We start from the raw sequence: 25,149 nt of genomic DNA, 5'->3' as shown, positions 1-25,149 counted from the left end.
GTTGGGCTTCAGTGTGTGTGTTGATGGCGATGGAGCAGGTGGAGAGAGAGAGATGCAGCTAACCCAGGTGAGGGTGGGTGGGAAGGTGCTGGAGCAGAGAGGTCTGCGTCCAGGCCCAGAACAAGGAGGCGGGAGGAGGAAGAGGAACGTGTGGCTCACTGCATGCACCCCGAGCAGCTGAGTGTGGCCCACACAGGTTGCCTTGTCCTTAAATTAAACATATGAATGGACTGCAGTCCGCAGACACCGGAGGGTACAGCTCAGGGGGGAATGAAAATACTCAAATGTGAACGCTGCTGGCCCGCCTGCACCCGAGGCTAATTTAAGCAAACGCATTTGGACCTTTCTCAAATGATAGAGGCGTCCAGGAGGCAACATTTAATTTGGTGCAAAGAGCTCCCAAGGCAGGAACCCCGGGTTCATGGCATTAACTAACACGTCAGGAGTTTCCTTCTGTAATGCAAGAGCTAAGTGGTCACTGATCGATTCCGGATCAGGGCATATGCCCGGGTTGTGGGCTCAATCCCCCATGGGGGGAGTGCAGGAGGCAGACAGTGTGAGAACCACTCTCACATCCATGGTTCTGTCTCTCCCTCTCCCTTCCTCTCTCTCTAAAAAGCAAAAAATAAATAAAAAATTAAAAAGCAAGATACAAAATTCCTCATAAAATACAACCTCAATTTTATAAAATATATGGCCTATAAGTGGCACCAATAAATGTTTATTTAAAAAATAATAATAAATAAAATATATGGCTTGAAAAAAGGCTGAAAGGAAATACATTAAAAATATTAACAGTGCTGCCAAAACCGGTTTGGCTCAGTGGATAGAGCGTCGGCCTGCGGACTGAAGGGTCCCGGGTTCGATTCCGGTCAGGGGCATGTACCTGGGTTGTGGGCACATCCCCAGTAGGAGATGTGCAGGAGGCAGCTGATCGATGTTTCTAACTCTCTATCTCTCTCCCTTCTTCTCTGTAAAAAATCAATAAAATATATTTAAAAAAAAAATATTAACAGTGCTTATCTTAGGGTAGTGAAATTACAAATGATTCTTTTAAATACTTTTCTGGACTTCCAAAATTTTCTATATAATAAATCTGTACCCTACTTGTATGAGAATCTAACTGATATAACCTAATGGACATATTGCTGTACCCTAAAAGTTTCTATCTATAGTTTATAAAGCAAAATAGTCATACAAAAGCCTTTCGTAACTATAATCGTGCATGACAGTAGAAACACAGCCTAGATCTGTTAATTAAATATTGAATATATCTCCATGTAATTGAACTAGCATTTAGTTGAACCCCCGCAACAGACCTTGAAATACAATGAAGGTAATTAGCTCAGGTCTACAAATCACCCTGCACTGAGACCAGAATTATCTTCAATTTATTCCACTACAGTTTTGCCAAAAGGAGGAGTATTGCCACCACTTCATCAATAAACGCCGTTGTTCACACCTGCAAGAGGGTGGACTGAGGCTGGGGATGAACGCAGCGGCCACGGCATCATGTTCCGGTGCAGTAAGAGCACCGCATGTGCCAGACACGCCACGTGTTTCATCACCCATTCCCCCCACTGCACAGAGCCAGACTCCCCAGGACACACTTACGGCTGGTGTCGCGGACTCGGAGGCGAGACCCCCTGCCTCAGGTCACGGGAGAGCGACAGCTGCATCGGCAGCCGCTGTGTCGGGTCCCTCACACCCTCAGTCCCTGACACGTCACAGGTGTGCAATCTGCTCGCTGACCTCGAGTAGAAGAGTCTAGAGCCGCCCAGGTCCAAGTGGCACTAACGCTCATCCTCTCTGCAAGACGCCCCCTTCCCTCTCCCACACACAGAGGGGACCCCAGAAAAGCCTCCACGGGGCTCAGCGTGCTGCCGCCGCAGGTCCACACACAGCCGACGGGGCCGGGGGCCTGCACAGACCACACACTCCCTCCCTGGGCTGCAGACTGGCCACAGAGGGCTTGATTCTTCAGTTAAGTCAAGAAGCCAATGTCCTTGCCCTGCCGGTTTGGCTCCGTGAATGGAGCGTCGGCCTGCAAACTGAAGGGTCCCAGGTTCGATTCCGGTCAAGGGCACAAGCCTGGGTTGCAGGCTTAATCCCCGGTGGGGACGTGCTGGAGGCAGCCAATCAATGATTCTCTCTCATCATTGATGTTTCTCCCTCTCTCTTCCTCTCTGATATCAATAAAAATATTTTTTTTTAAAAAGAAACCAATGTCTTTGCCCTGGCCGGTGTGGCTCAGTTGGTTAGGTGTCATCCCATGCCCAGGAGGTTGCTGGTTAGGGCACGTGCCCGGGTGGCGGGCTTGATCCCTGGTAGGGGGCGTGCAGGAGGCAGCTGTTGGATGTTCTACTCCAAGCATGTCAAACTCATGGCTGGCGGGCCGCATGGCTAAGGCATGCATCCTGCTGGCCACGAGTTTGACATGCTTGTTCTACTCTCACATAGATGTTTCTCTCACTCTCAGACTTTCCTCTCTCTAAATATCAATAACCATTAAAAAAAAAAAGAAAGAAAGAAACCATGTCCCGTACAAAGCAGGGCCCTGCTAACCTAGCGTGCTGTGCTCACGCCCTCTGTGGGGACACTGGCGCCAGCCTCGCTGAGTCACACAGAACCGGCACGGTACCTGCTCGACTTCATGGGCTGCTCGTACGGCGTCTGCTGGATGGCGTACTCCTGGTACCCTCTCCGAGGCGCCAGGTCCGCGGAGGTGGCCTCGGGGCTTGTGGCTCCTGTTTCTGGGGGCCCCGCCTCCACTGGAATAATCTTGGTGGCACCTGAGGTGGAGGCACAAGGCACCGCATGTTAGAGAGGAGCCGCGAGCGGCCCCGCCCCAGCCTGGCGCAGGAGCAGAGCCTGGGGAGTAGGGTTCCTTACTGCCCGGTACCCTGCATGGCATCAGTTTCCCTTCAGTTCATATATGTAACATGTGTGCATGTGTTTGGGGGGGCACTTTTTCTAATAGCCTATCAAAGCGTCCTGAGGTCCATTTTCACTTGATCTATTAGCTAAAAACACAAACGTATCGATAGATAGATGCGTATGTTTACCCGCAGGGCGTTACATGAATCACGTGTGGGACTGCATAAAAGTCAACTGGCATCGGGACCGTGTAAGCAGTGGGATCAGCTGGCCAGCGGTGAACAGGCAGGCAGGCGGCCTGGGTCCATGCCCATAGGACCTTCCCCACCACTCGGGCCTCTGCTTCGCCCAGGACTCACACAAAGGTCGCTGCCCTGCATTCTACATGGGAAATGGCCCAAGGCCTTTTAGAGCATCGGACACTTTGTACGCATGTACATGCGTGTGCATACACGCACATGCATGTATCGAGTGCAGTAAAGGAGAGGCTCTGGCCTACCCTGTTTCTGTGATAGCGAAGGCAATGAATCACCCCTTCACTCCCACTGACAGGATCTCAGAGCACTAGTCAGCTTCTCAGACGGTATTGTAGCCACTTCCCCCAGACCCACACTGCTTTGGGGGGGGGGGGGGCAGGTAACGTGGCTTTCCAGAAAGTTCCAGTCACCAACTTTTATCAGGATCATTCTCTACTTGTCCCTGTACCCGGCACTGAGGTATTAAGAGGCGTTTATTCAGCACTTTCACGTTAAATAATGAGTCACTGTTAGCACTGAAAATAGATGCTTAAAAGGCTGCAGCTGTTTTTAAAATCTTAAACTTGATTTTTATTTGACACCAATCACTCCAAATGGATTGGAAAAAATACACCATTATTTTACTTTGGAATCTACGGTCACAAACTGCTTTTAGTCTAACCCTTCCTGGAAGAGACCTTTTTTTAAAAAGTAGTAAAATATGTCCACTTGCTACTTTCTGTGAAAGGAGAGGCAGACAGAAATGCCCAGCATTGTAAGCACTTGATGAGCCCGCTAAACCGCACAAGGGGACGCGGGCGGAGGGAACCGCACACTCAGGGGTGAGGGGAGGGCGTCCAGGAGAGGGGGGGTCGGAGCAAAGAGAAGCTTGCGGTTGGCACTGCTCCTGATGGGGAAGGGAAGGGAGGGAGGAGAGAGGAGGGAAGGAAGGGGAGGGGAGGGAAAGGGAGGAAGAGGTGGCTGCAGCCAGTGGCCGCAGCAGCAGCCCTGGCACCTTTCCTCTCTCCCTGCCCCACAGCAGCCCTGGCAGTGACACTGCTGCGGCCCTGATTCATGGGTGATTAAACGGCGAGCCCGACAGTGAGCGAGCTGCCCAGGATCCCAGGCAGCCCTGGCACAGCCTCGCCCAGAGACTCTCGTGTTGTCACTCCTCAACTGTCGTAGTCACTTGGGGTAGGTCACCTGGGATGGGTCACCTGGTACAGGTCTCCTGAGGTAGGTCACCTGGTGTAGGTCACCTGAGACGGGTCACCTGGGGTAGGTCACCTGGGGTAGGTCACTGGGGGTAGGTCACCTGGGGTAGGTCACTGGGGGTAGGTCACCTGGGGTAGGTCCCCTGGTGTAGGTCACCTGAGACGGGTCCCCTGGGGTAGGTCCCCTGGGGTAGGTCACTGGGGGTAGGTCACCTGGGGTAGGTCCCCTGGTGTAGGTCACCTGAGACGGGTCCCCTGGGGTAGGTCCCCTGGGGTAGGTCACTGGGGGTAGGTCACCTGGGGTAGGTCCCCTGGTGTAGGTCACCTGAGACGGGTCCCCTGGGGTAGGTCCCCTGGGGTAGGTCACTGGGGGTAGGTCACCTGGGGTAGGTCCCCTGGTGTAGGTCACCTGAGACGGGTCCCCTGGGGTAGGTCCCCTGGGGTAGGTCACTGGGGGTAGGTCACCTGGGGTAGGTCCCCTGGTGTAGGTCACCTGAGACGGGTCCCCTGGGGTAGGTCCCCTGGGGTAGGTCACTGGGGGTAGGTCACCTGGGGTAGGTCCCCTGGTGTAGGTCACCTGAGACGGGTCCCCTGGGGTAGGTCCCCTGGGGTAGGTCACTGGGGGTAGGTCACCTGGGGTAGGTCCCCTGGTGTAGGTCACCTGAGACGGGTCCCCTGGGGTAGGTCCCCTGGGGTAGGTCACTGGGGGTAGGTCACCTGGGGTAGGTCCCCTGGTGTAGGTCACCTGAGACGGGTCCCCTGGGGTAGGTCCCCTGGGGTAGGTCACTGGGGGTAGGTCACCTGGGGTAGGTCCCCTGGTGTAGGTCACCTGAGACGGGTCCCCTGGGGTAGGTCCCCTGGGGTAGGTCACTGGGGGTAGGTCACCTGGGGTAGGTCCCCTGGTGTAGGTCACCTGAGACGGGTCCCCTGGGGTAGGTCCCCTGGGGTAGGTCACTGGGGGTAGGTCACCTGGGGTAGGTCACCTGGGGCGGGTCACCTGAGGTGGGTCACCTGGGATAGCTTCGTGTGCGGTTAACACCACGCTGACGATGGGCTTCTTTGCTCCGGGCCCCTGCGTGGCCTCCTTTCCCAAAGAGACCTTCTGGACCTTTTCCGTCCTCTGCGTCCGAGGTCGCCTCGGGGCCTTTTCTCGATCTTCTTCCTTAAACTTCTTTTCCAGTTCAAGGTCAGATTCATTACCTAGCGAGCCAACACCAAGAGGGATAAAGTGGTCACAGCAGCGAGCGGGGGAGGCGCAGGTGACCTTCCATGGGGGCGACGGGGATGCATCTGGGAGGCACACGGACGGGTCCCCTGAGCGAGCCGCCCCTGCGTCACCTCGGGCCTAGTCTCTGGTTCTTCATCGCATTCGAGTCACCCTGCCCAGGCCACCCCCAGGCCCTGGATGCCTCGTGAGCCCCCCAGAGTCCTTGACGTCAGAACACGCACACGGCAGGCCCCCGCGGCCGTGGGCAGAGGAAGCGCTAACTGTGCGGGCGGTCGGGTGGAGATGCCCACACGTTCGTTTTTCACCCACACTGCGGTGACAAATGTTCTAAAGTGCCTGTCCTACCTGCCGAGAACTAATTAAATCTCGGGCGCCCAGGAGCCGAGTGCCATCGGCCTCGTTACTGTGAGGCCCAGGACAGCGGCCAGAGCGCAGTGACACGGACTCTACCCGGCTCCCCACTGATGCTCCCTCGCTGCTCACGCGGTGGCAGTTTCAGAACCGCATTGGCCCACAGTCATTCCATCTGACCTGGGAATGTGCACCGCGCCCCTCCCGCGGCCTGCTCACATCCTCCGCTCCCTCTCCCTCGCTCTGAGGAAAGGCAGGTGCGCCCCTGCTTGTGGTCCCCATAGAAAGAGGCTGGGAAACCAGCACAGGCGGGCACTCGGCCTCTGTCTTCCCCGTGACCCTGTCTCCCTGCATCCTGACTGCAGAGAACCCCAGCATGTCCCAAAGGTGCCATGCCCCACGCTGCAGGCTTCTGGTGAACTGACAGGAGAGAAAATGCCTCCCCACCCCTCCCCGCCCCCACAATGCCAGGCATGGAGCCCTCCTGTGTTCCCCCACAGACATGGGCCCCGCCCTGCCCTCTCACATCTGTCATCTGCTCCCCTCTCTGTCCTCCTGGGCAGACACTCAGCACCAGTCGAGGAGCAGGAAGGAGAGGAGGCGGCGAGGACCTGCGGCTGCGGGGACCTCCCTCGCATCTGCTGAGCCAGCTCCTGGCGCCCAGAGCACCAGGCGCAGTGGCGTGCCTGCCCGGCTTTAAGGCTGCGGGCCAGGGCCATCACCCAGCACCCTCAGCAATCAGTTGTCACAGGAGAGAGCGTTGCTTTTCAACCCGGGGGTTATAACCCACAGCAGCCACGTGTCTTGGGGAGAACCATCCCTTAAAAGCCCGCTGTGTCTCAGGCTCCATCACCTGCCACCAGGTCCTGCCACGCAGGATGCAGCAGGCAGCCCACTGAGCCTCGGACAGCCAAATGCAAGGGGTTGCTCCCTCTGCCTCCCAGCCCCAAGGGGCAGCTCCCCCCACGTGGTCACTGAGCAATGCAGCCCCAGGCTGGTCTCCATGATGCTGGATAAGAAGATCTCCCCTCACCCAGTCAGCGTGGCTCAGTGGTTGAGCGTCGACCTATGAACCAGGAAGTCACAGTTTGATTCCGGGTCAGGGCACATGCCTGGGTTGTGGGCTCCATCCCCAGTGAGGAGTGTGCAGGAGGCAGCTGGTCAATGATTCTTCATTATTGACTAGAGGTCCAGTGCACGAAATTCGTGCACAGGTAGGGTCCCTAGCAGCTGCCAGCTGCCAGCCGAGGCCTCCCTTCCTTAGTTCAACATCGCCCCCTGGTGGTCAGCGCATGTCATAGCAAGCGCTCGAACTCCCATTGGTCAAACTCCAGAGGGGACACTTTGCATATTAGGCTTTTATACAGAGACTACAGGCCCGTTGCACGAAGAGATTCGTGCAATAGGCCTTCCTTCCTCTGGCTGCTGGCACCAGTTTTCCTCTGGCACCCGGGACCCAGGCCTTAGCTCCGGCCACAATGGAGAAGGCAAGCCTCTTCAGTCTTCAGTTGTCTTCAGTCTTCACTCCGTGCCTGCATATGCAAATTAACTGTCATCTTTGTTGAGTTAATTTGCATACTCATCCTGATTGGCTGGTGGTCGTAGCGGAGTGACACCAATTTGCATGTTTCTCTTTTATTAGTATAGCTGTTTCTATCTCTCTCCCTCTCCCTTCCTCTCTGACATCAATGAAAACATGTTTTTTTTTAAAAAAAAAGAATCATCATGAAGGCTGCAAGTGCCTCTCAGGTAAAATCTTCACCTGAGTGCCCTTCTCCTTTAAGAAGGACTTAACGAGAGGAGGCACCCCTGCCGCTCTGCACAGCGTGACCCCAGGCACCACAAGCTTGGAAGGTTCAGGAGTCCCTGTGCAAGCCCCACGTACTGGCTTCTGTGGCTGCAAAATGCTGTTCAAAAACACCAACTGCTGCACAGAATGGCATCAAAAGAAACCTGCTTTCCTGGTTCCTTTGACTATTCAAAGGCAGAATGAAGTAAAAGCTGAGTGCATATCAAAGGTGTTATTTTAACTTGCCACGGCGCAGGGCAGGGGAGACGTCTATTTTGTTTTCCTCTAACTGCTTTAACAAGCTAAAGAGTCAAGGCCAACTGTGTGAAATGTCGCTAAGCTGCTCTCTACAGAGCACGAATGAAAACAATGACGCGAGACTTTCCCTAAGTGCGGCATATTGTGCTTGGCAACCGAGGAGCAATGGCTGTGGACGTCAGCCACGGGCAGCTGGGCATAAGGTCGTCTCTGCATGTGTCAGAGGCGTCGGCAGCGGCCAGCGAGGGAGAAACACCCAGATCTTCTACGTTTCCTGTCGGTATTTGTTCTCGTCTATTTAGTCACTCAAATCAATGGAACTCGAGGCCGGTTTGTAGACAGGTCGTTGCCAGAGGAAGCTGACCATCTTATTAGGAAGCGCCGTGCCTGCCAGGGCCACAGACACCGCCTAACTGATGACAACGCAGAAAACAAACATCGAGCCACCGGAGCGGAATTCCTACTTCTTACGAGAGGTGCACTACAATGAATGCAACCTGCGTCCACAAAGCAGAAAGGGGCCTGGTTTTAAGACGCTAGTGGGTAGAGCACGGCTGGCCACAGGGCAGGAGGGGGAGACGTGGGAGGGTGCCTGACCCCACCTCAAATGAGTGCGGCTCTGGACGATCGTCCGTGGGGACCCCAACTTCCTCAATTATAAAATTCTGAAACTGGGTCTGAAAAGGCGGTTTTCTAAGCCAATCTTAGAAGGTCACATGCTGTGGGATTCAGCTGATCTTGAAATGTCAAAATTCCCGAACTGGAGCACACCCATGGCTGCTGGGCATGGGGGTGGGGTGACGATGAGCGGGAGCCCCGGGAGATTTTGGGGTGACAGGACCCTGCTGTCTCCTGCCTGCAGGGGCGGCTGCACGAAGCTGCATGTGTGAGGGTGACAGGGCTATGCGGGCATCACCTCCCTGGCCACGCCCTGATTTTGCGCCTCGTGATGTGAGATGTAGCCACTGGGGGGGCGGGAGTGGGGGGGAGTGTACATGAGACCTCTTTACGGGCTTCCCGGTTTCCTGTGAGACCACAATTATTTTCAAAGCACAAAGTTCTCCTTTGAAAGGGTTTCTCAGACTTTGAACCAGACGGCTCTTCTTTTCTCTGCGGAGCCCACAATTTGAAATATTTTATCGACCAAATTGCAGGCGTGAAGATCATCCCTTTGCCCGTATCTACTGCAGATATGCATTTCCCTCCCCTCACCGAGGGTGGAGACCGTTTCACCCTCTGCACCCCCAGATCACCTACCGAGTCGCCCCGTGACTTGGGCTCCCCGGGCTCCAACCACCCCAGGACACGTTCAATCAAAGATTTCCCTCAAGCCCTAACCAGTTTGGCTCAGTGGACAGAGCGTCGGCCTGCGGACTGAAAGGTCTCAGGTTTGATTCTGGTCAAGGGCATGTACCTTGGTTGCGGGCACATCCCCAGTAGGGGGTGTGCAGGAGGCAGCTGATCGATGTTTCTCTCTCATCGATGTTTCTAACTCTCTATCCCTCTCCCTTCCTCTCTGTAAAAAATCAATAAAATAAAAATAAAAAGATTTCGCTCGGTCATAGCCTGTGATCATGACAAAAATAAGCTCTTTCCCAGAGGTGAGGGTTGTATAAATCCGTGCTATTTCCAAGTAACGACGGGACCGGGAAAGCGGACAGGAGCGGTTAGAGCTCTTAGAGACCCTGCAGTTACCTGCGTCGCCCTCGGCCTCGCCCAGGCTCAGCACGATGATGCAGATGTGCTTCCTCAGCTGGCGCAGGTTGGAGAACTTGCGCGAGCACTTGGGGCACTCCAGGCAGCCGGGGGACAGGCTGCTGCCCTCCTCCGGGGCCCGCGGAGGGGCCTCGCTCGGACCCACGACGCTCCCCACCAGCTCCTCCTCGGCGCTGGGCTTCTTGGTGGACCCCTTGGGCCTGCCCCTCTTCCTCTTCGTGACGGACAGCTCTACGGGAAAGCAGAGGGCACGATGCAGTCACACGGGCCCTGGGCAGGGCATACACGCACCACCTAGCGTGGGAATCAGTTCTGATGTTTCTATCTCTCTCTCTCTCTCCTTCTCGTTTCCTCCCTCTCTAAAAATCAATGAAAACATTTTTTTAAGAAGAATAAACTGTTTCGCGTACTCACAACTGGAAACCCACCCTGCACAGTCAGTGTGTAATGCTGTGACTTGGAGTCACTGTAGCAGGACCTCTGCACAGGCTGCTTCTGGCACGTGGGCACCACCAGCCCCCGGTCCCCAACCCCACTGAGACCCAGGCTCAGACACCAGCGAGGACGCCTCTGGGGAGGGTGCTCGGAGGCGGCGAGGCTTTTCATGCTCTGAATGCAGGACACAGCTAGTCCGATTATTTCAAGGCCTCGTAATTATCGCAGCCAAACTGTTCTGATCCAAAAAGAGAGAAAATAATTATAATCTGAAACCGCAAATCAGAGGACTAGAGACCTAATATTTCTCGAGGTTCTCAGCGACCCAGAGATTTAAATGTCAGGGTCAGAGCTGCTTCAGAGCAAGTTTCAAGTCATTTCACAACTTGCATTTCTTCTGAAACAGCATTCGCTGTTAAGGCATTCGTCTCCAGCGTGGAGGTGGGGATGGAGAGGGTGAGCAAGCCCTGGCTGGTGTGGCTCAGTGAGATGCACGATGTCCCAGGCACCAAGACTCCCAGGGTGGGATTCCAGGTCAGGGACCAGGCCAGGTTTTTGGACTCGATCCCCACTAGGGGGGGTACAGGAGGCAACCCATCCTTGTTTCTCTCTCATGGATATTTCTCTCTCTCCCTCTTCCTTCCTCTCTAACATCAATGAAAACATTTATAAAGAAAGAGGGCTGAGCACCATGCTGCGGTGACATGGAGAGGCGCGATCCCAGCTGACGTGACTTGGCCGCAGGGAGTGGGCACCGCCCGGCTGGCATCCCACCTGCAGGAGGCATCTGTGGCCCCTATCACCTGAATGAATTACCCTCTTTACTCATTTTTGTAACATTTGGACAATAGTTCATTTCTATGGCCCGAGTTTCTAACAGGAAGAAAGGGGTGAGCAAGGTGCATCTCCACCCGTCCCACATCCGTGGACATGCCAGGGCCCATGATGTGCATGCCAGATGGACATCAAGGGGCCTAAACTGGACCCGAAGGGCGCCAAAGCGGACATGACAGCCGCCGTCCCACATCCACAGGGTGGAGACCACGCCCACAGCCAGAGGACAGTACTCGCAGACCCAGGCCCAACGCCAGCAAGGGGCGGAGAGGACCGCCCAAGGGTTTTATTTAATCAAAGACAAGGTGAGCGCGATGAAAGCAAGAGCCCCACCTCATCAAAAATGTACATCACTCAAGTCGCAAGGCCCTTTCCCCGCCATTAGCCCATCTTAGCCTCGTAGAAGCCGGAAGAGAGGGCGCAGCCCATGTAATTTTCAGACCGGGAACGGAAACGCGCGTTCCGCACCCGCAGCCTGGATCTGGGTTTCCTCGCTCCCCGCGGTGGGCCCTGGACAGGCCCATGTGGCCAGCATGCGGGGTGCTGAGAACACGGCTGCGGGGGTGCCGACCTGGGTTCCGAAACCCCCGAGCCTCGGTTTCTACCACAACAGACACAACCGACTCCACGTTATAGAGTCAGTTAATATGAGAAATCCACCAAAATGCTGGCCTGGCACTCAGGGGGTGGCCCACCAATGACAGCTGTTCACGTGGCGGACACGGCCGTTAGCATTCCGACGGGCTCTCTCTGAAGAAGCTGGCCCCTCCCGGCCAGGCCGCTGTTAGATCACGTGGGGCCTCGATGTTCTCGTCCATCAGAGCCCTGTTCCCTGATTTCCTCATTTTATTTATTTTTTTTAATATATTTTATTGATTTTTTACAGAGAGGAAGGAAGAGGGATAGAGAGTTAGAAACATCGATGAGAGAGAAACATCGATCAGCCGCCTCCCCCACAACCCCCACCGGGAATGCGCCCGCAACCAAGGCACATGCCCCTGACCGGAATCGAACCCGGGACCCTTCAGTCCGCAGGCCGACGCTCTGTCCACTGAGCCAAACCGGTTACGGCTGATTTCCTCATTTTAAAGCAGATCACACACCAAGGGCTCCATGACGCCTCAGGCCACGGCCAGCCAGCCTGCCAGTGCCCCTGCAGCTCGATCTCTGCTCAAACCAACTGGAGGATCTAGAACAGCCATGGGCAAACTACGGCCCGCGGGCCGGATCCGGCCCATTTGAAATGAATAAAACTAAAAAAAAAAAAAAAAAAGACCGTACCCTTTTATGTAATGATGTTTACTTTGAATTTATATTAGTTCACACAAACACTCCATCCATGCTTTTGTTCCGGCCCTCCGGTCCAGTTTAAGAACCCATTGTGGCCCTCGAGTCAAAAAGTTTGCCTACCCCTGATCTAGAAGAACCTGGAACACGAGCAGGGGCGGGCCTGACAGTCCACCTCCCTGGCAGTGATTTCCAGCCAACCCTGAACTGAAGCTCAGATGGTTAGAGGGATAGATGGATAGGAGCCAAACAGGGCTCTCCGGAGACCCACAGAAATTCCTCCTCTAGCAAGCCCAGCTGCCCAGCCTCCCTCGGGACAAACAAATGTGTACACACACACACTCACCCATATACACACACACTCCTATACACAATCACACACACACACACACACACCCATATACACACTCACACACACCCATATACACACTCACACACACCCATATACACAATCACACACTCACCCATACACACAATCACATACACACACACCCATATACACAATCATACACTCACCCATATACACAATCACACACACACACACACACACCCATATACACAATCCCACACACACTCACCCATATACACAATCACATACACACACACCCATATACACAATCACACACTCACCCATATGCACACTCACACATTCTCTTATACCCACACATACCTATGCACAGGAGCTTGGCCCGTTAGGCCATTCTTTCTGGGGCCACAGCCAGATTTGATTAGGGAGCGGGAGAGGAAGGAGGGCCTCCTGCAGCCTGAGAAGATGAAAAGGCTGTAAAATAAGGCAGAGGACTGCGGGACCTTTGTGTCGTAAAGGGAGACCAAAATGATAAATCAATTACTGCTCAGTTAAAGGTCTAATTAAGTATCTCTCAAGCTAAAATGCTTTGTGAAGGTTAAACCTGAATGGAAATCGCTGGAGAGGAACTAAGCCTCCACCAGCCTCGAATACCATGGGCCGCACAGAGGAAAGGAGGAGGGCTGGGCGTTCCGACTAAAAGACTTTGGAAGGAATTTTCTCATATTAAAGCGTCTGAGCTATTAACTCAGGAGAAACACCTTTTCAAATTAAATGACACAGGCACCCAGTCTTCGTATACACAGAAAATGTATTCCAGGAGAATTAAGTCAGAAGCAAATTAGTTAATAAGGAAAATAATTTATGGAAGTAGCTCAATGGTAAGAATTTGATTACACCTGGGACCAAAGAGCGAAACCGCCTTCCCCCGGCGTCCCTGACGAGCAGGAGAGCAGGACAGGGACGGACTGCATCCGGAGGACAGAACCGGGGTGTTGGTGGGGCTGCAGGAGCCCAGAGAAGACCTCCTACCCCCGCCCCAGGCCGAGGGACGAGTTCCCAGAGGCGACCTCGAGCTGCCTGAGCCTTAGGAACAGGCAGGGGAACTGGGCAAAGACCCTGCCAGGCCCCCAGGCAGAGCGATGGGCCAGGGCCTGCAGGATGGCGAGAGGGAGGCCCTGGGCCTGGGGGCTCACGGTGGGGGAGGCGGGGGAGGTGGTCCCCCAGGAGGAGGGAGGGTTCAGGACCAAGGCCGGGGGACGGGGCTATCCCTGACCAACAGTAAGGAGGGAAGCGGGGAGCCAGGACACGTGCGCCTTATGGACACCCACACACATCATCCCATGGGAAAGGCATCTGCCCTATTATCACTTGTTCATTTATGATTTATAAATGGAATGAAAAATTCAAATTACTTTATCTCTGACTCACATTGCATTTCAGCAGGAAAAAATCTTAATAAGCAAAGCCGGATACAAGGAGAATGAGCCGCTTGGTAACAGGATTTCGCAAAGTTCTTTCCATGGGAATCTGGAAGACGGCTACCTGCCGTACGAATTCTACAAAAGAGACTATGCATTTTCCTGCGTTTACAGATGTTCAACCCGAGGCAGGTATACACACACCTAAAGTTCCTTTATATCCTATATAATAAATCCCTAATATGCAAATCGACCAAACAGAGAAACGACCAGTCGCTATGACGCACACTGACCACCAGGGGGAAGATGCTCCATGCAGGAGCTGCCCCCTGGTGGTCAGGGGGAGCGTCGCTCAGCCAGAAGCCGGGTTTACAGCTGGTGAGCACAGCGGCGGTGGTTGGAGCGGGCCTAAGTCGGCAGGTGGACATCCCACAAGGGATCCCAGGCTGCAAGAGGGCACAGGCCAGGCTGAGGGACCCTCCTCCCCCAGTGCACAAATGTTGTGCACCAGGCCTCTAGTATATCCATATATATCTATATATGTGTCTATATATAGATATATATATGTCTATATATATATCTATATATATGTTATTTCAGAGAGGAAGGGAGAGGGAGAGAGAAATAGAAGCATCAATGATGAGAAAGAATCATTGATCGGCTGCCTCCTGCACACCCACTACTGGGATCGAGCCCACAACCCAGGCTTGTGCCCTGAATGGGAATCAAACCGTGACCTCCTGGTTCATGGGTCGATGCTCAACCACTGAGCACACCAGCTGGGCAGAAAATTTGTACACTTGGATCAACACCACCCATCCCCCCCTTGGCCACCAATGTTCTGCTCTCTGGCTCCATGAACTCTGCGAGTTTACATTCCATGTGCAAGTGAGACCACACAGGGTCTGTCTCTGTGTCTGCCTTATTCTGCTTGGCATAATGTCCTCCAGATTCACCCATGTTGCCAAAGGAAGAATTCCCTTATGTTTTTATGGCTGAATAACGTTCGTGGTTTCCATAGCTCGTCTATTGTGCCTCCCACTGCCGTGGACATGGGGGGGGGGGGGGGGGGTGAGTTTGACAGAACCTAAGAGGAAACACAAAAACCTTTTCATCCAAGTTCTAGAATGTTCGAGATGCTTAGGATTTCACATTCCTCTGTGATTCCAACTGACTCACTCAGCTATAGGGTTAGATTTTTTCTAGTTTTCACCAAAATCATACATGTAAGAAGGAAACAAGCGGGGGGGGGGGGGGTAGCTGTTATCTCTGAGAGGCTGATTCCATTTCCTGGGGATACATGCCCAGCAGAGGGACTGCCGGACCCCATGGCGGTCCTGTTTTTCATTCTCGAGGAACCTCCATACTGTTTTCTCCACAGTGGCTGCCCCAAGCACATTCCCTCCACCAGGGACCCTCCCCACGCCCTCGCCAGCTCGTGATCGCTCGTCTCGCTGCTGACAGCCCTTCTAGCAGGTGCCAGGCGCTATCTCACAGTAGCTAGCGCCGGCTCTCACTGCCCTCGTGATTGGTCATGGGCACCTTTTATGTACCTGTCGCCATTTGGACAACATCTTTGGGAAAATGTCTGTTCAGGTCTTGGCCTTTATTTCTAACTGGATTATTTGGTAGAGTTTTGGTGCCAACATAGACCTCTGTCACCTTCCCCCTCCCCCAAAGCAGAGAGCATCACGTGAACACCAGGTGAGACTGAGCATGTGTGACTGCCCAGCTGCGTTCTCGGCGGGGAGAGGACGGTCTCACAGGCCAGGCTGGGCTGAGGAACTCGACCACGACAGAAATGCTGCTTGTCCTCCTCGTGCGCCATGACTGCTCAGTGCTGGGTCTCAGTGCTCACCTGACGCGCTGACAGCGGCCAGAACAGCTCCTCCCATTGTCTCGGCGACTTACCGCTCTACCGGGTGCGCGGCTCTGAGCCCTGGGAACGTCCGGGGGACTCATTAACCACAGCACTTCCTGTCCGAGTCTCTCCTCGGCCACTGAGCCAGACAGGCGATCAATAAGCCAGCCTGCTTATTAGAAACGCCTCTGATAATTCCCAGGAAAGAGCAACTGGCTCATCAGTGCAGCCATGAACCCTGAGGGGGCACTCACAGCCACCGCCGGGCTTCTGCAGAGGAGACTGGCGCTCGCTGTCTCCCCACATAAACAGTTTTGGGGGGGCCTCTGCCAACTCCTGTTTGCAGCTGCTCCTCCTGTGCCACGTCGGCTCTGTCTGTGGGGACCTGGTTCCCCGGCCTGCACGCTTTCTCTGCCCACCCACCGGCTGCATCGGAGGCCTGGCCGCGGGGACGTCTGGGCAGGCACACGGTGACCTCACCGCGCACACTGACCCTGCCCACGAAGGAGTCTGTGCGGATCAAAGCTTTTGGCGATTTGAATCCTTGTTCCAAGTGTGTGTGATCCGTTCAGAAATGCTGTTTTTAATATGTATCGTGCATGTTATGCATCATGTATGTCCTAAGAACAGCTTCCCTTTACTGTCCTCTCGGTGCCAGGCGGCATCCAGGAGCTGCAGCCATGTTCTCTGACGTAACCCTCCCAGCCGCCTGCGCCAGGCCAAGCTGCCTCACCTTCCAGGTGAGCAAAGTGACGCTGAGGGAAGCTTCAGGGACTGCCGTTCGTGGGTGCCAGAGCTTATCTGACAACAGCGCGTGCTTTTTAATCTGCTGGATGATGCCACCTCCATCCATTCACTAATTCATTCATTCGCTCACTCATTCATTCATTCACTTGTTCATTCACTCATTCATTGATTCATTCATTCAATCGTTCATTCATCTACTGACCAGGCACCTAAAGGGACAGGGAATTCAAACACAGTCTTATTTGAGCAGATCCACAATTAGACAGTTATTGTGCCTTCTGGGTTAGATATTTAGATTTTCCACGTTTCTATGCCCATCAGACAAAAACCAGACACCAGACAGAAACCTAGAATCAAAGGATTTGAGAGCAACTCAGCACTATCGTCACAGACACACACATCCGTGGGTGCGGCCCCCACCCAGCACCCGGCCCCCTTACCATCTCCAGCTTTGCTTGGGTGGGCAGGTTCGGGTGTACTCAGAGGCCTCAGGGGAATGATGATCTCATCAACATTAACCCCTTCTTCTGCGTGCTTCTCAGACACGTGGGAGAGGAGCTCCGACTGACTTGGTGAGAAAAGGTTACAGCATTTACACATGAAGATGGCCGGGTTTTCTGTAAGAGAAAACACAGATGTTATTTCACCTTCACAGAAACAATGATCCCTCCGTCCACCTAAGAGAAATCCTGAAGGCTGCCCTTCGGAGCAGTCGCCCGCCTCCCACCGGCGTCTCTCTCGTGGACACCTGCAGAGCCAGGCAGCGCCCATCCAACCTCCCGCTGCCGGAGAGTTCTTCCCTCTGTTGTCAGAACTTCGGTCCTTCTGGATCAAGTCCGTTATGGACTCCCTGCTACCCAAAGCTGCTCCGCAGCCTAGCTTTCAGCAACGACACGGCAGCATAAAAACGAGCATGGAACGTGAAGAATTATACCCAACTTCAAATGAATGCGCTGCCCTGGCGGCGATGAGGTATTCCAGCTGCACTCTCTTAAATGAGGTGCGAGGAGGAACCGATCAAAGTAGCATTTCTCAAGCACCAAGACACTGTTCCACTGGCTGGCACGGAAACCAGGAACACGAAGGATGGGATCTGTCACTTTTCTAAGCCACTCACTTCCTATTTCAAGTGTCATCACCGTCCACAATTATCTACCGAGAGTCCATGATGTTCATCCACTGTGCTAGACAGGAAGACGGGCTGGGGACAAGTCCCTGATTTCCGAGTCTGACATAGTAATTACAGGCACAGGTAAGACTATTAAACTTAGGATCCAATGACCATGAAAAGCTAGAATGTTTTAAGTATTTTTTATTGGCTTTAGAGAGAGGAAGGAAGAGCGAGAGAGAAACCTCGATGAGAGAGAAACATTCCTAAGGAACCCCAAGTGCCACCTGGCCCCAGCCAGCCCTGGAAGGAGCCGGCTCTGCTTGGCTAGCGATGCGACCTTTGTTGAAGAGACAGACAGACACCTGCACGGCCGGGCAGCCTGGGTTCCGGAGCCCAGGCCCAGGCAGCGTGCACGGCACTCCCTCCCACACACACACACAGCCTGGGACTGCGCTGGGCCTGGTGCGGAGGGAACGGCTCAGAGGCGTCCGCAGAGCCGCGTGCAGACGGTAAAAGCCCGCGCACGCGAAGCAAGTGGGGGAAGGCTGCCTTCCCAGGCATGAAGGATGATAACCTGCCAAAATGCCAACAAAGGAGCGATTTCCCGTGTTAGAGCAGACGAATGTGAGAAAAACGGGCCTGGTCCCCTGAAACGTGACCATGCTGCCAGCTACCGGTGAGGAGGATGCACCATGCGGATGCCTCTTAGGCCCAAGTAGCACGCAGTCCTCCTGAGCGAAAGGGAAGCCCCGGAAGTGCGGGTCTGACCACTCGGGCCCGTGAATTACCCACCAGTGTTAGCTCCTCTGTGCTAGTAAAAGGGAAGCCTCAAAACAGCCGCATCAACAAGGCCTGGCTCCCGAACTCTGACTTGCAATCAGCCGGGTCCGGTGACCTCTGACACCACTCGGTCTGGGGGCCAGGAACATGTGGGGCCTCCGACCCCGCTCCTCCCTGGAGAAGGTCATGAGCTGGGATGGGCTCCCAGGTCCCAGGAGGTGGGCTGGGCCCAGGGCCTCTGGGCAGGGTCACTGGGAGCCGGCGGGTCCCACCCCTTCCTCTGGGCCCGGCAAGCACATGTCCTGGAGCGGGCCCAGCCCTGAGGCCCCCTCCCCAGCTCAGGATGGAGGGGATGGGATCCGGGACACTGGCTGTGCACCCCACACCGCTGTGAGCACCTTCCCCACCCGCCACCTTCGAGCATCACCTGTAGCGCGAGCCCCACCCGGCCCACCGCCGTCTTCCCGCAACAAGGGCGCTGCGGTGTGAGAGCAAAGATGGTCATGGCCGAGCTAAGCATCTATCAGCAGCCACAGATGATGAAGTGCCACATCATTAGACTATTAAGTTACGTTACTTAGATAGCTTTTTTAAAACTCTCTCCCTTCATCCCTGATCCGTATAAATCATCCTCTCTGCTCCGTGGGATTGATTAGCTCGAAGGCGAGCTGGGCGCCTCAGCTCCGTCCGTTCTGTCGTCTCCCCGGGAGGGGAGGGTGGCTGATCCTCCCAGAGCTGCGTTTCTGCTCCTTGTTCTTCACCTGCCCCGAGGTTATTAAATCCAGGAGAGCTGGCTGTGCTGCGCTCAGCATGGCCAGGGGTGAACCAGGAGGGGGTGGGGGGGGCGGCGCGGAGGATGGTGAAGGATTAAAGAAGACAGACAAGAGAAGAAAGCTGGGGCCGGGTGGGACACTGCTCTCGGATGGAGAGACAGCGCCACAACCTGCAAGCGAGTCTTTATTTTATAGCAGATGCCAGGAGGCAAAGCAAGGTCGTGGTCAAGATGTTTACAATGTTCTCAGGGGTTTCGGATCTACTCAATTACATGCACCTGATCAAGCTTTGTTTTGGCAGCACTTGCTGCACCTCCCGCAGCCCATATCACTCAGCCACGTGGCCCACAGGTTCGAACCAGAAGGTCAAGCTCACAACCATAGCCTTTGGCTATCATTGTGCTGGGACCTGCACGTGGCTTTGCCACGAGAGGACCGTGCCCTCTCATCAGTCCGAGGCTTGAACCTGTCCGAACGCTGCGGCCGCTCTCCACAGCTGGCAGCTTCCCGGGGGAGTGGGGATATTGAGCAACGTACAGCCACTCTGCTTCACGTCCAGAAACACAGCCTCACGTTGCGCAGCTCAGTACAATTTAAAATACCTTATTCCTTCATCTTCAGGGAGAGAGGCTGGGAATAGGACCAACCATTTTCCTTCCATTTCGTTTATTTTACAGAACTTCTTGTTAAATATCTTTTTATTGCTTTCAGAGAGGAAGGGAGAGGGAGAGAGAGATAGAAACATCAATGATGACAGAGAATCACTGATCGGCTGCCTCCTGCACACCCCACACTGGGGATCAAGCCCGCAACCCAGGCATGTGCCCTTGACCAGAATCGAACCCTGACCTCCGGTTCATAGGTCAACGCTCAGTCACTGAGCCACGCCGGCCGGGCTACTTTACAAACTTTTAACCAGCTACGGACACACCGTGTCACGTCATCGTCACACGTACTGGGAACTTGCTGTAACCAAGTAACGGGATTCACAGAGGAAGAGTAACGAGCAGGAAGCTTATGTCAGTTAAACCCTCCGGCGCTGGCACCCAGCAAGGCTCCCGCCGGCCTGTGTAACCCTCATAACAATCCCGTGAGATGGTTTTATTGTATTTCCTCAAACCCAAGACCTCTACCTCAAGAGGCCCCGATGCACACACCACTAGCTAAGAGAAACACCACCCGATAAACAAAGGCTCATCATCACACCAGGGCGAGGCGCCTCCCGGTGGCAGAGATGCTGAAGGTGAGTCACGGGATCGAGGAAATTCAGCCGCGCTGCAGGTTCCAGGCCCAGCACCCACTGCATGGCCCGGAGCCGGGGAGGCTGGCCGTGGACTGGGGGGAGCCCGACGCCCACCCCTGCTCTCCCCTCATGAGGCCCCATGCCCCACTCGGCACCCTCAACCACGCCGTCCGGCGGGAGCCCCACTTCTGGGTGTACCCCAGCAGTACCCTGCACCCCGACTTCCGGGGAGGGGAGGAGGAGAACCTTTTCTGAGTGCTGGGCACTTCCACACTCCTCCTCACAGGGACCCTGACAGCAGGGCCCTGGCTGGCCCTACAGGCACCCCTTCCTTAAGACACTAGCGCCCCCTGTCAGTAAGTGGCCATAATACACTGATTTTGTCGGAACAGGACACGCAACTACCATTTGCTGAAAACTCATGACAAACGTACGAATCTATACGTGAAACGAGCCCTCGTGGGTGTCCCACGGCCCTGCTAGCAAGGCAGCCGTGAAGGTATTGTCCCACGTGACAGAGGAGGGAACGGGGGCCCAACAGACCAGATCCGGGCCTGTGTGGCGCCAAAGCTACATGGTCACTGAACTCCAGGCAGGAAAGCAGCTGTGGGTGCATGCGTGGATGTGCATGTGTCTACACGAGAACATGCCAACCACATGCCTGCCGCAGGAGAGCACGTGGCGGACGCAGACCTCCCTGTGGCCGGGGCACCGGGGAAGGCTTCTGGGGGAAGGGAGCTGAAATGGTCCAGGAGCAGGCAGCACAGCAGAGGCAAGGCAAGGGCAGCGAGGAGCAGGAACTCCTGCCGGCAGGGGGCACGGCTGGCCTGGGGGGCAGCACAGAGGCGGGCCTTGCCCTCAGCCTTGTGTGTCGAGAGGGTAGGGCAAATTCAAGGTTAGGCAGGCAACCCAGGTGCCTCTGGAGGGGGCGGCAGCTCCTGGTCCGGGGAGAGCCCAAGGGCATGGCAAGCTCCTCGCTCACCCACCCCCGCCACGAAGAGCAGATCAGACTCCGAATGTGCTGCACGGGCCAGCGGAGCACCGTGCCCAGTACCAGAGGGCCCGTGGTTTGGGGAGGCCGGGCAGGGAAGGCCAGGAGCTCCCCTAGCCGGACGCTCTGGGATCCCCACATGTCGACCATGAGAAGGAAAAGCTGAAGTTTCCACGACTCAGAGTGGCACCCAACTGCCCCGGCCGCCCCGGCTGCAGGATGGCCTCAGACTGCCTCCTCTGTGGGCCCAGAGCGTCGCTGCTGTGACTGCACCTGACTCCTGCTGTCCTGGGAAGTGCCCAGCAGGCGATCGGCCATCATCACCCACCCCGCCCCCAGGACCACCCACATCTGCCCCATTTCAGGGAGAACACTGGGCGCAGAGAAGTTCATGAGTTGCCCAGGAGCCCAGCCAGATAAAAAGTCCACACTTGGCCGAGTTGCCCTTCCACGCTGACCGCATCTCTGCCCACCCACCTGCCCACCCGGCGGCCAGCACCGTGCCAGGGGAAATGCGCTATTTCCTGTCACAGGTGAGCTGGTCCCTGTGAGGAACACAAGCCTTGGTCCCCAATCTGAAGTTGGCATCATGGTTACAGACAGTTCGAACAGTAAATTACAACTAAGAAGGGTCGCTACTGCGAAAGGGGGCTTTGCTCTCCGCCTGTTAGGATTTACTACAGCAATCCATCGCGGGGCAGCAGGGAGCTGGAGAACGGGCCTGCCGGATGGGGGCGCTATCCACTCTCCCAGAGCAAACACACCAACACCAAACACAGGGCCCGCATTCATTCATGGGCGGGCACCATACACGTGCTAGCGGCGCCCTCTGGTGGCCGGCCGGGGCACTACACCCTGCGCTCACTGGAGAAGGAGCTGTCCGTCTATTCTGCACACATTTCTCTACATGCAACTCATCAATTTTTTAATTTTTATTTTTGTTACTCTTCATCCAAGGATGCCTTTCCATTGATCTTTTAGAGAGAGTGGAAGAGAGAGGGAGAGACAGACACATCGATGTGAGAGAAACACATCGATTGGTTGCCTCCTGCACGTGCCCTGAACAGGGCCCGGGCGGGAAGGAGCCTGCAACGAAGGTACGTGCCCTTGACCGGAATCAGACCCAGGACCCTCCAGTCTCCAAGCCGACGCTCTATCCACTGAGCCACACCAGCCAGGGCAGTCATATCAATTGTTAAAAATGTACAGGGGGGAGTGTAAAGTAGAAGATTTTGGGGGAACAGATTCTGATGCACAGGTGAATCTTATTTAAAACGACACGGTGGGTGAGAGACGGCCCCGAGGCCCAGACCAGAGCCCACCTGAGCCCCAGCAGCCCCGTGCCCCTGACACAGGTACTTGGCCCGTGGAGCTTCCGTGTCCGCATCTGCACAGGGCTGTGGGGGGCTGTGGGGGGCTGCGGGACACCCTGAGTGCCGTGTGTCCAGCTCAGTGACCTCCCAGAAGCAGCTGGACAGGCGCCTACCGGAGTCAGGGCCCGGGGCCCCCAACCCCCGACTGGCTCGCCTCCAGTGTAGGGGATACTGTGTGAGCCTCTGAACATCCTCAGGCCTCTGTTTTCCCTCTGACAGATGAGGGGCCCTAACAGAAGTGGCCTTCGAATGCTTTAACGTGGAATTGGTCTTCAGGCCTCATCCAGAGGCTACTGTGTAGACAGACGGACAGAGTCACCTGGACCAACACAAGGACATGGGACAGCCCCACCCAGCACCCACCTCCCTACAGCCTGGAGGGGCCCCTGTGAACCTGTCCTCCCACCTCCCACCCCCACCCACAAATAATCTCCATGGGGCCCCCCAGCTCTGAGGCTCAGGGGCAGCAGTTCCAATAAATGCACGTCCTAATTTGTGGTATGATCATCATGCCTCTCATAAAATGCCAATGAGCGCGCCAACTTCCACAGCTCACCGAGTTAACATTTTTATTAAAAGCAAGAGAGAAATCCTGCGAGTGTTCCTTTGCTGGAACCGGATTAACAAAATAACATGAGAAATGCTGGGGATCGGCTATAATTAAGGCTGGGCCCGCTGTGGCACTTTAATTTTAGGCATCCACATTTCTTCCATGCTGAAACTTGGCATCATTCTCTTCAAGTTATTTTTCAGCGCTCTCCCAGCGAGAGCCCTGGGCAGGCGCACATTTAACACTGTCTCCGCCGAAGGGAAAACACCCCAAACACTTCATGTAAGTAGGAGCAGCCCCATTCTCTAAGTGCCAGCAGGACCCCAGCAGATATGTGGTTAGCTCTGAGGATGTCGGGAGCCCCCTAAACCCCCCCATGCAGCCTTCTGTCATCACAGCTGCCTCTAGAGTGACCACGTCTCTGGGATCACGTCCATGTTAAACACAAAATGTGCTGCCTGACCGGCATGGCTCAGTGGTTGAGCATTAACCTATGAACCAGGAGGTCATGGTTCGATTCCCAGTTGGGGCACATGCCCAGGTTGCGGGCTGGATTCCCAGTGTGGGGTGTGCAGGAGGGAGCCTATCAGTGATTCTCTCTCATCATTGATGTTTCTGTCTCTCTCACTCTCCCTTCCTCTCGGAAATCACTAAATATATATATATATATATGTATTTTTAAATGTGCTAATAGGGTAGTGAAGTCCTGGCGGGGGGGGGCTGGGAGGAAGGAGGTAAAGAGGGGGAAATGGGCGACATCTGTAATACTATCAACAATAAAAAGTATATTTTTAAAAATGAATAAAAATAAATAATTTTTATGTGCTAAGTCCTCTCCCATTGTACAGTGGATGTGAGGGGACAGCAGTGCCCACGGCCACCACGCCACCGGCCCCGCGTCTCCAGTTTCGCTGTCTGGGTTTCTTTCGGTCCCTTTGTGCGGCTGGCCCACCTTTTCCTCACTGCTGAAGGTGAAGGGTTGGGAAACTTAGCCCTGGCCGACCAGAGTCCCTGCCCACACCGCTAGGGCAGAGGCCGCCGACGGACACATTTCCACTCATTGCTGTCCCGGCCTCGGCAGCCGGCTGTGCGCTCCGGGCCCCCGGGGTCGTCCTGGAAGGAGACGGAATAACAGCCGGGGCGGAACTGCAGGCCGAGGTCAGAGACATGAAGCTCCGTCTGCAAACTTTAAGTGAAAGGCTGGGACCCGCCTCGGTGATGCAGTGTTCTGAACTTGAACATTAATTCTAGGAGAAAGAACTGCCTTTGATATTCAAACCTGTTGAAGGTCCTTCCCCAGAAGAGACCTTTCAATTCAAGCGGGAAGAGCCGCGGGGAAAGGAGACGCTCCAGCCGCCTCCGCCCCCTCGCAGCCACCAGTCCGCTCCCGCTTCCTGGGGACTCAGACACGACCTGAGCATTCGGTGTACTTTCCAAACACCTGAGCTATTCTGTTCTGATTAGGGAAAAAGTAACCTTAACTTATGTGTATTAATCTCACAATTCCACATTTAATGAATGTGGAACATTCACACACTGCTGAGCCAGCTCGGCACGTTCAGAAACGAGAACGGCACAGACCCGCCTCCAGGAACATAAATAATTTTGTTCGTGAGAATAATTTAAAGTGACTGCAGGGTTTTTGGTGGGTTTTTTACACTGGTGCCCCGCTGCACGGATTTGTGCACATTAAAAGGAAATTAATCAGAAGGTGGCTGGCGGGACTGGGCGAGACGGGTTGGACACACCCTGGAGCCAACCTCCCTC

At 54.9% G+C, this 25,149-nt stretch overlaps 1 protein-coding gene across 1 annotated transcript in view; it reads right to left on the bottom strand.

Moving 5' to 3' along the window:
- ZFAT (zinc finger and AT hook domain containing) overlaps positions 1-25,149 on the bottom strand; it is a 60,401-nt gene that overhangs the window by 29,397 nt on the left and 5,855 nt on the right. The window contains exons 2-5 of the mRNA XM_014533174.1: positions 17,002-17,178; positions 9,649-9,900; positions 5,339-5,527; positions 2,642-2,792 (exon numbers count right to left, since the gene is read on the bottom strand). Of these exons, the coding sequence (XP_014388660.1) occupies positions 2,642-2,792; positions 5,339-5,527; positions 9,649-9,900; positions 17,002-17,161 (752 nt within the window). The 5' untranslated portion in view covers positions 17,162-17,178. The remainder of the gene's footprint in view (positions 1-2,641; positions 2,793-5,338; positions 5,528-9,648; positions 9,901-17,001; positions 17,179-25,149) is intronic.

Source organism: Myotis brandtii, unplaced genomic scaffold (assembly GCF_000412655.1).
Source record: "Myotis brandtii unplaced genomic scaffold, ASM41265v1 scaffold1214, whole genome shotgun sequence".
Classification (NCBI taxonomy): domain Eukaryota; kingdom Metazoa; phylum Chordata; class Mammalia; order Chiroptera; family Vespertilionidae; genus Myotis; species Myotis brandtii.
Note: the sequence above shows the minus strand (reverse complement) of the source record. Positions and strands in the feature narration are given on the sequence as shown.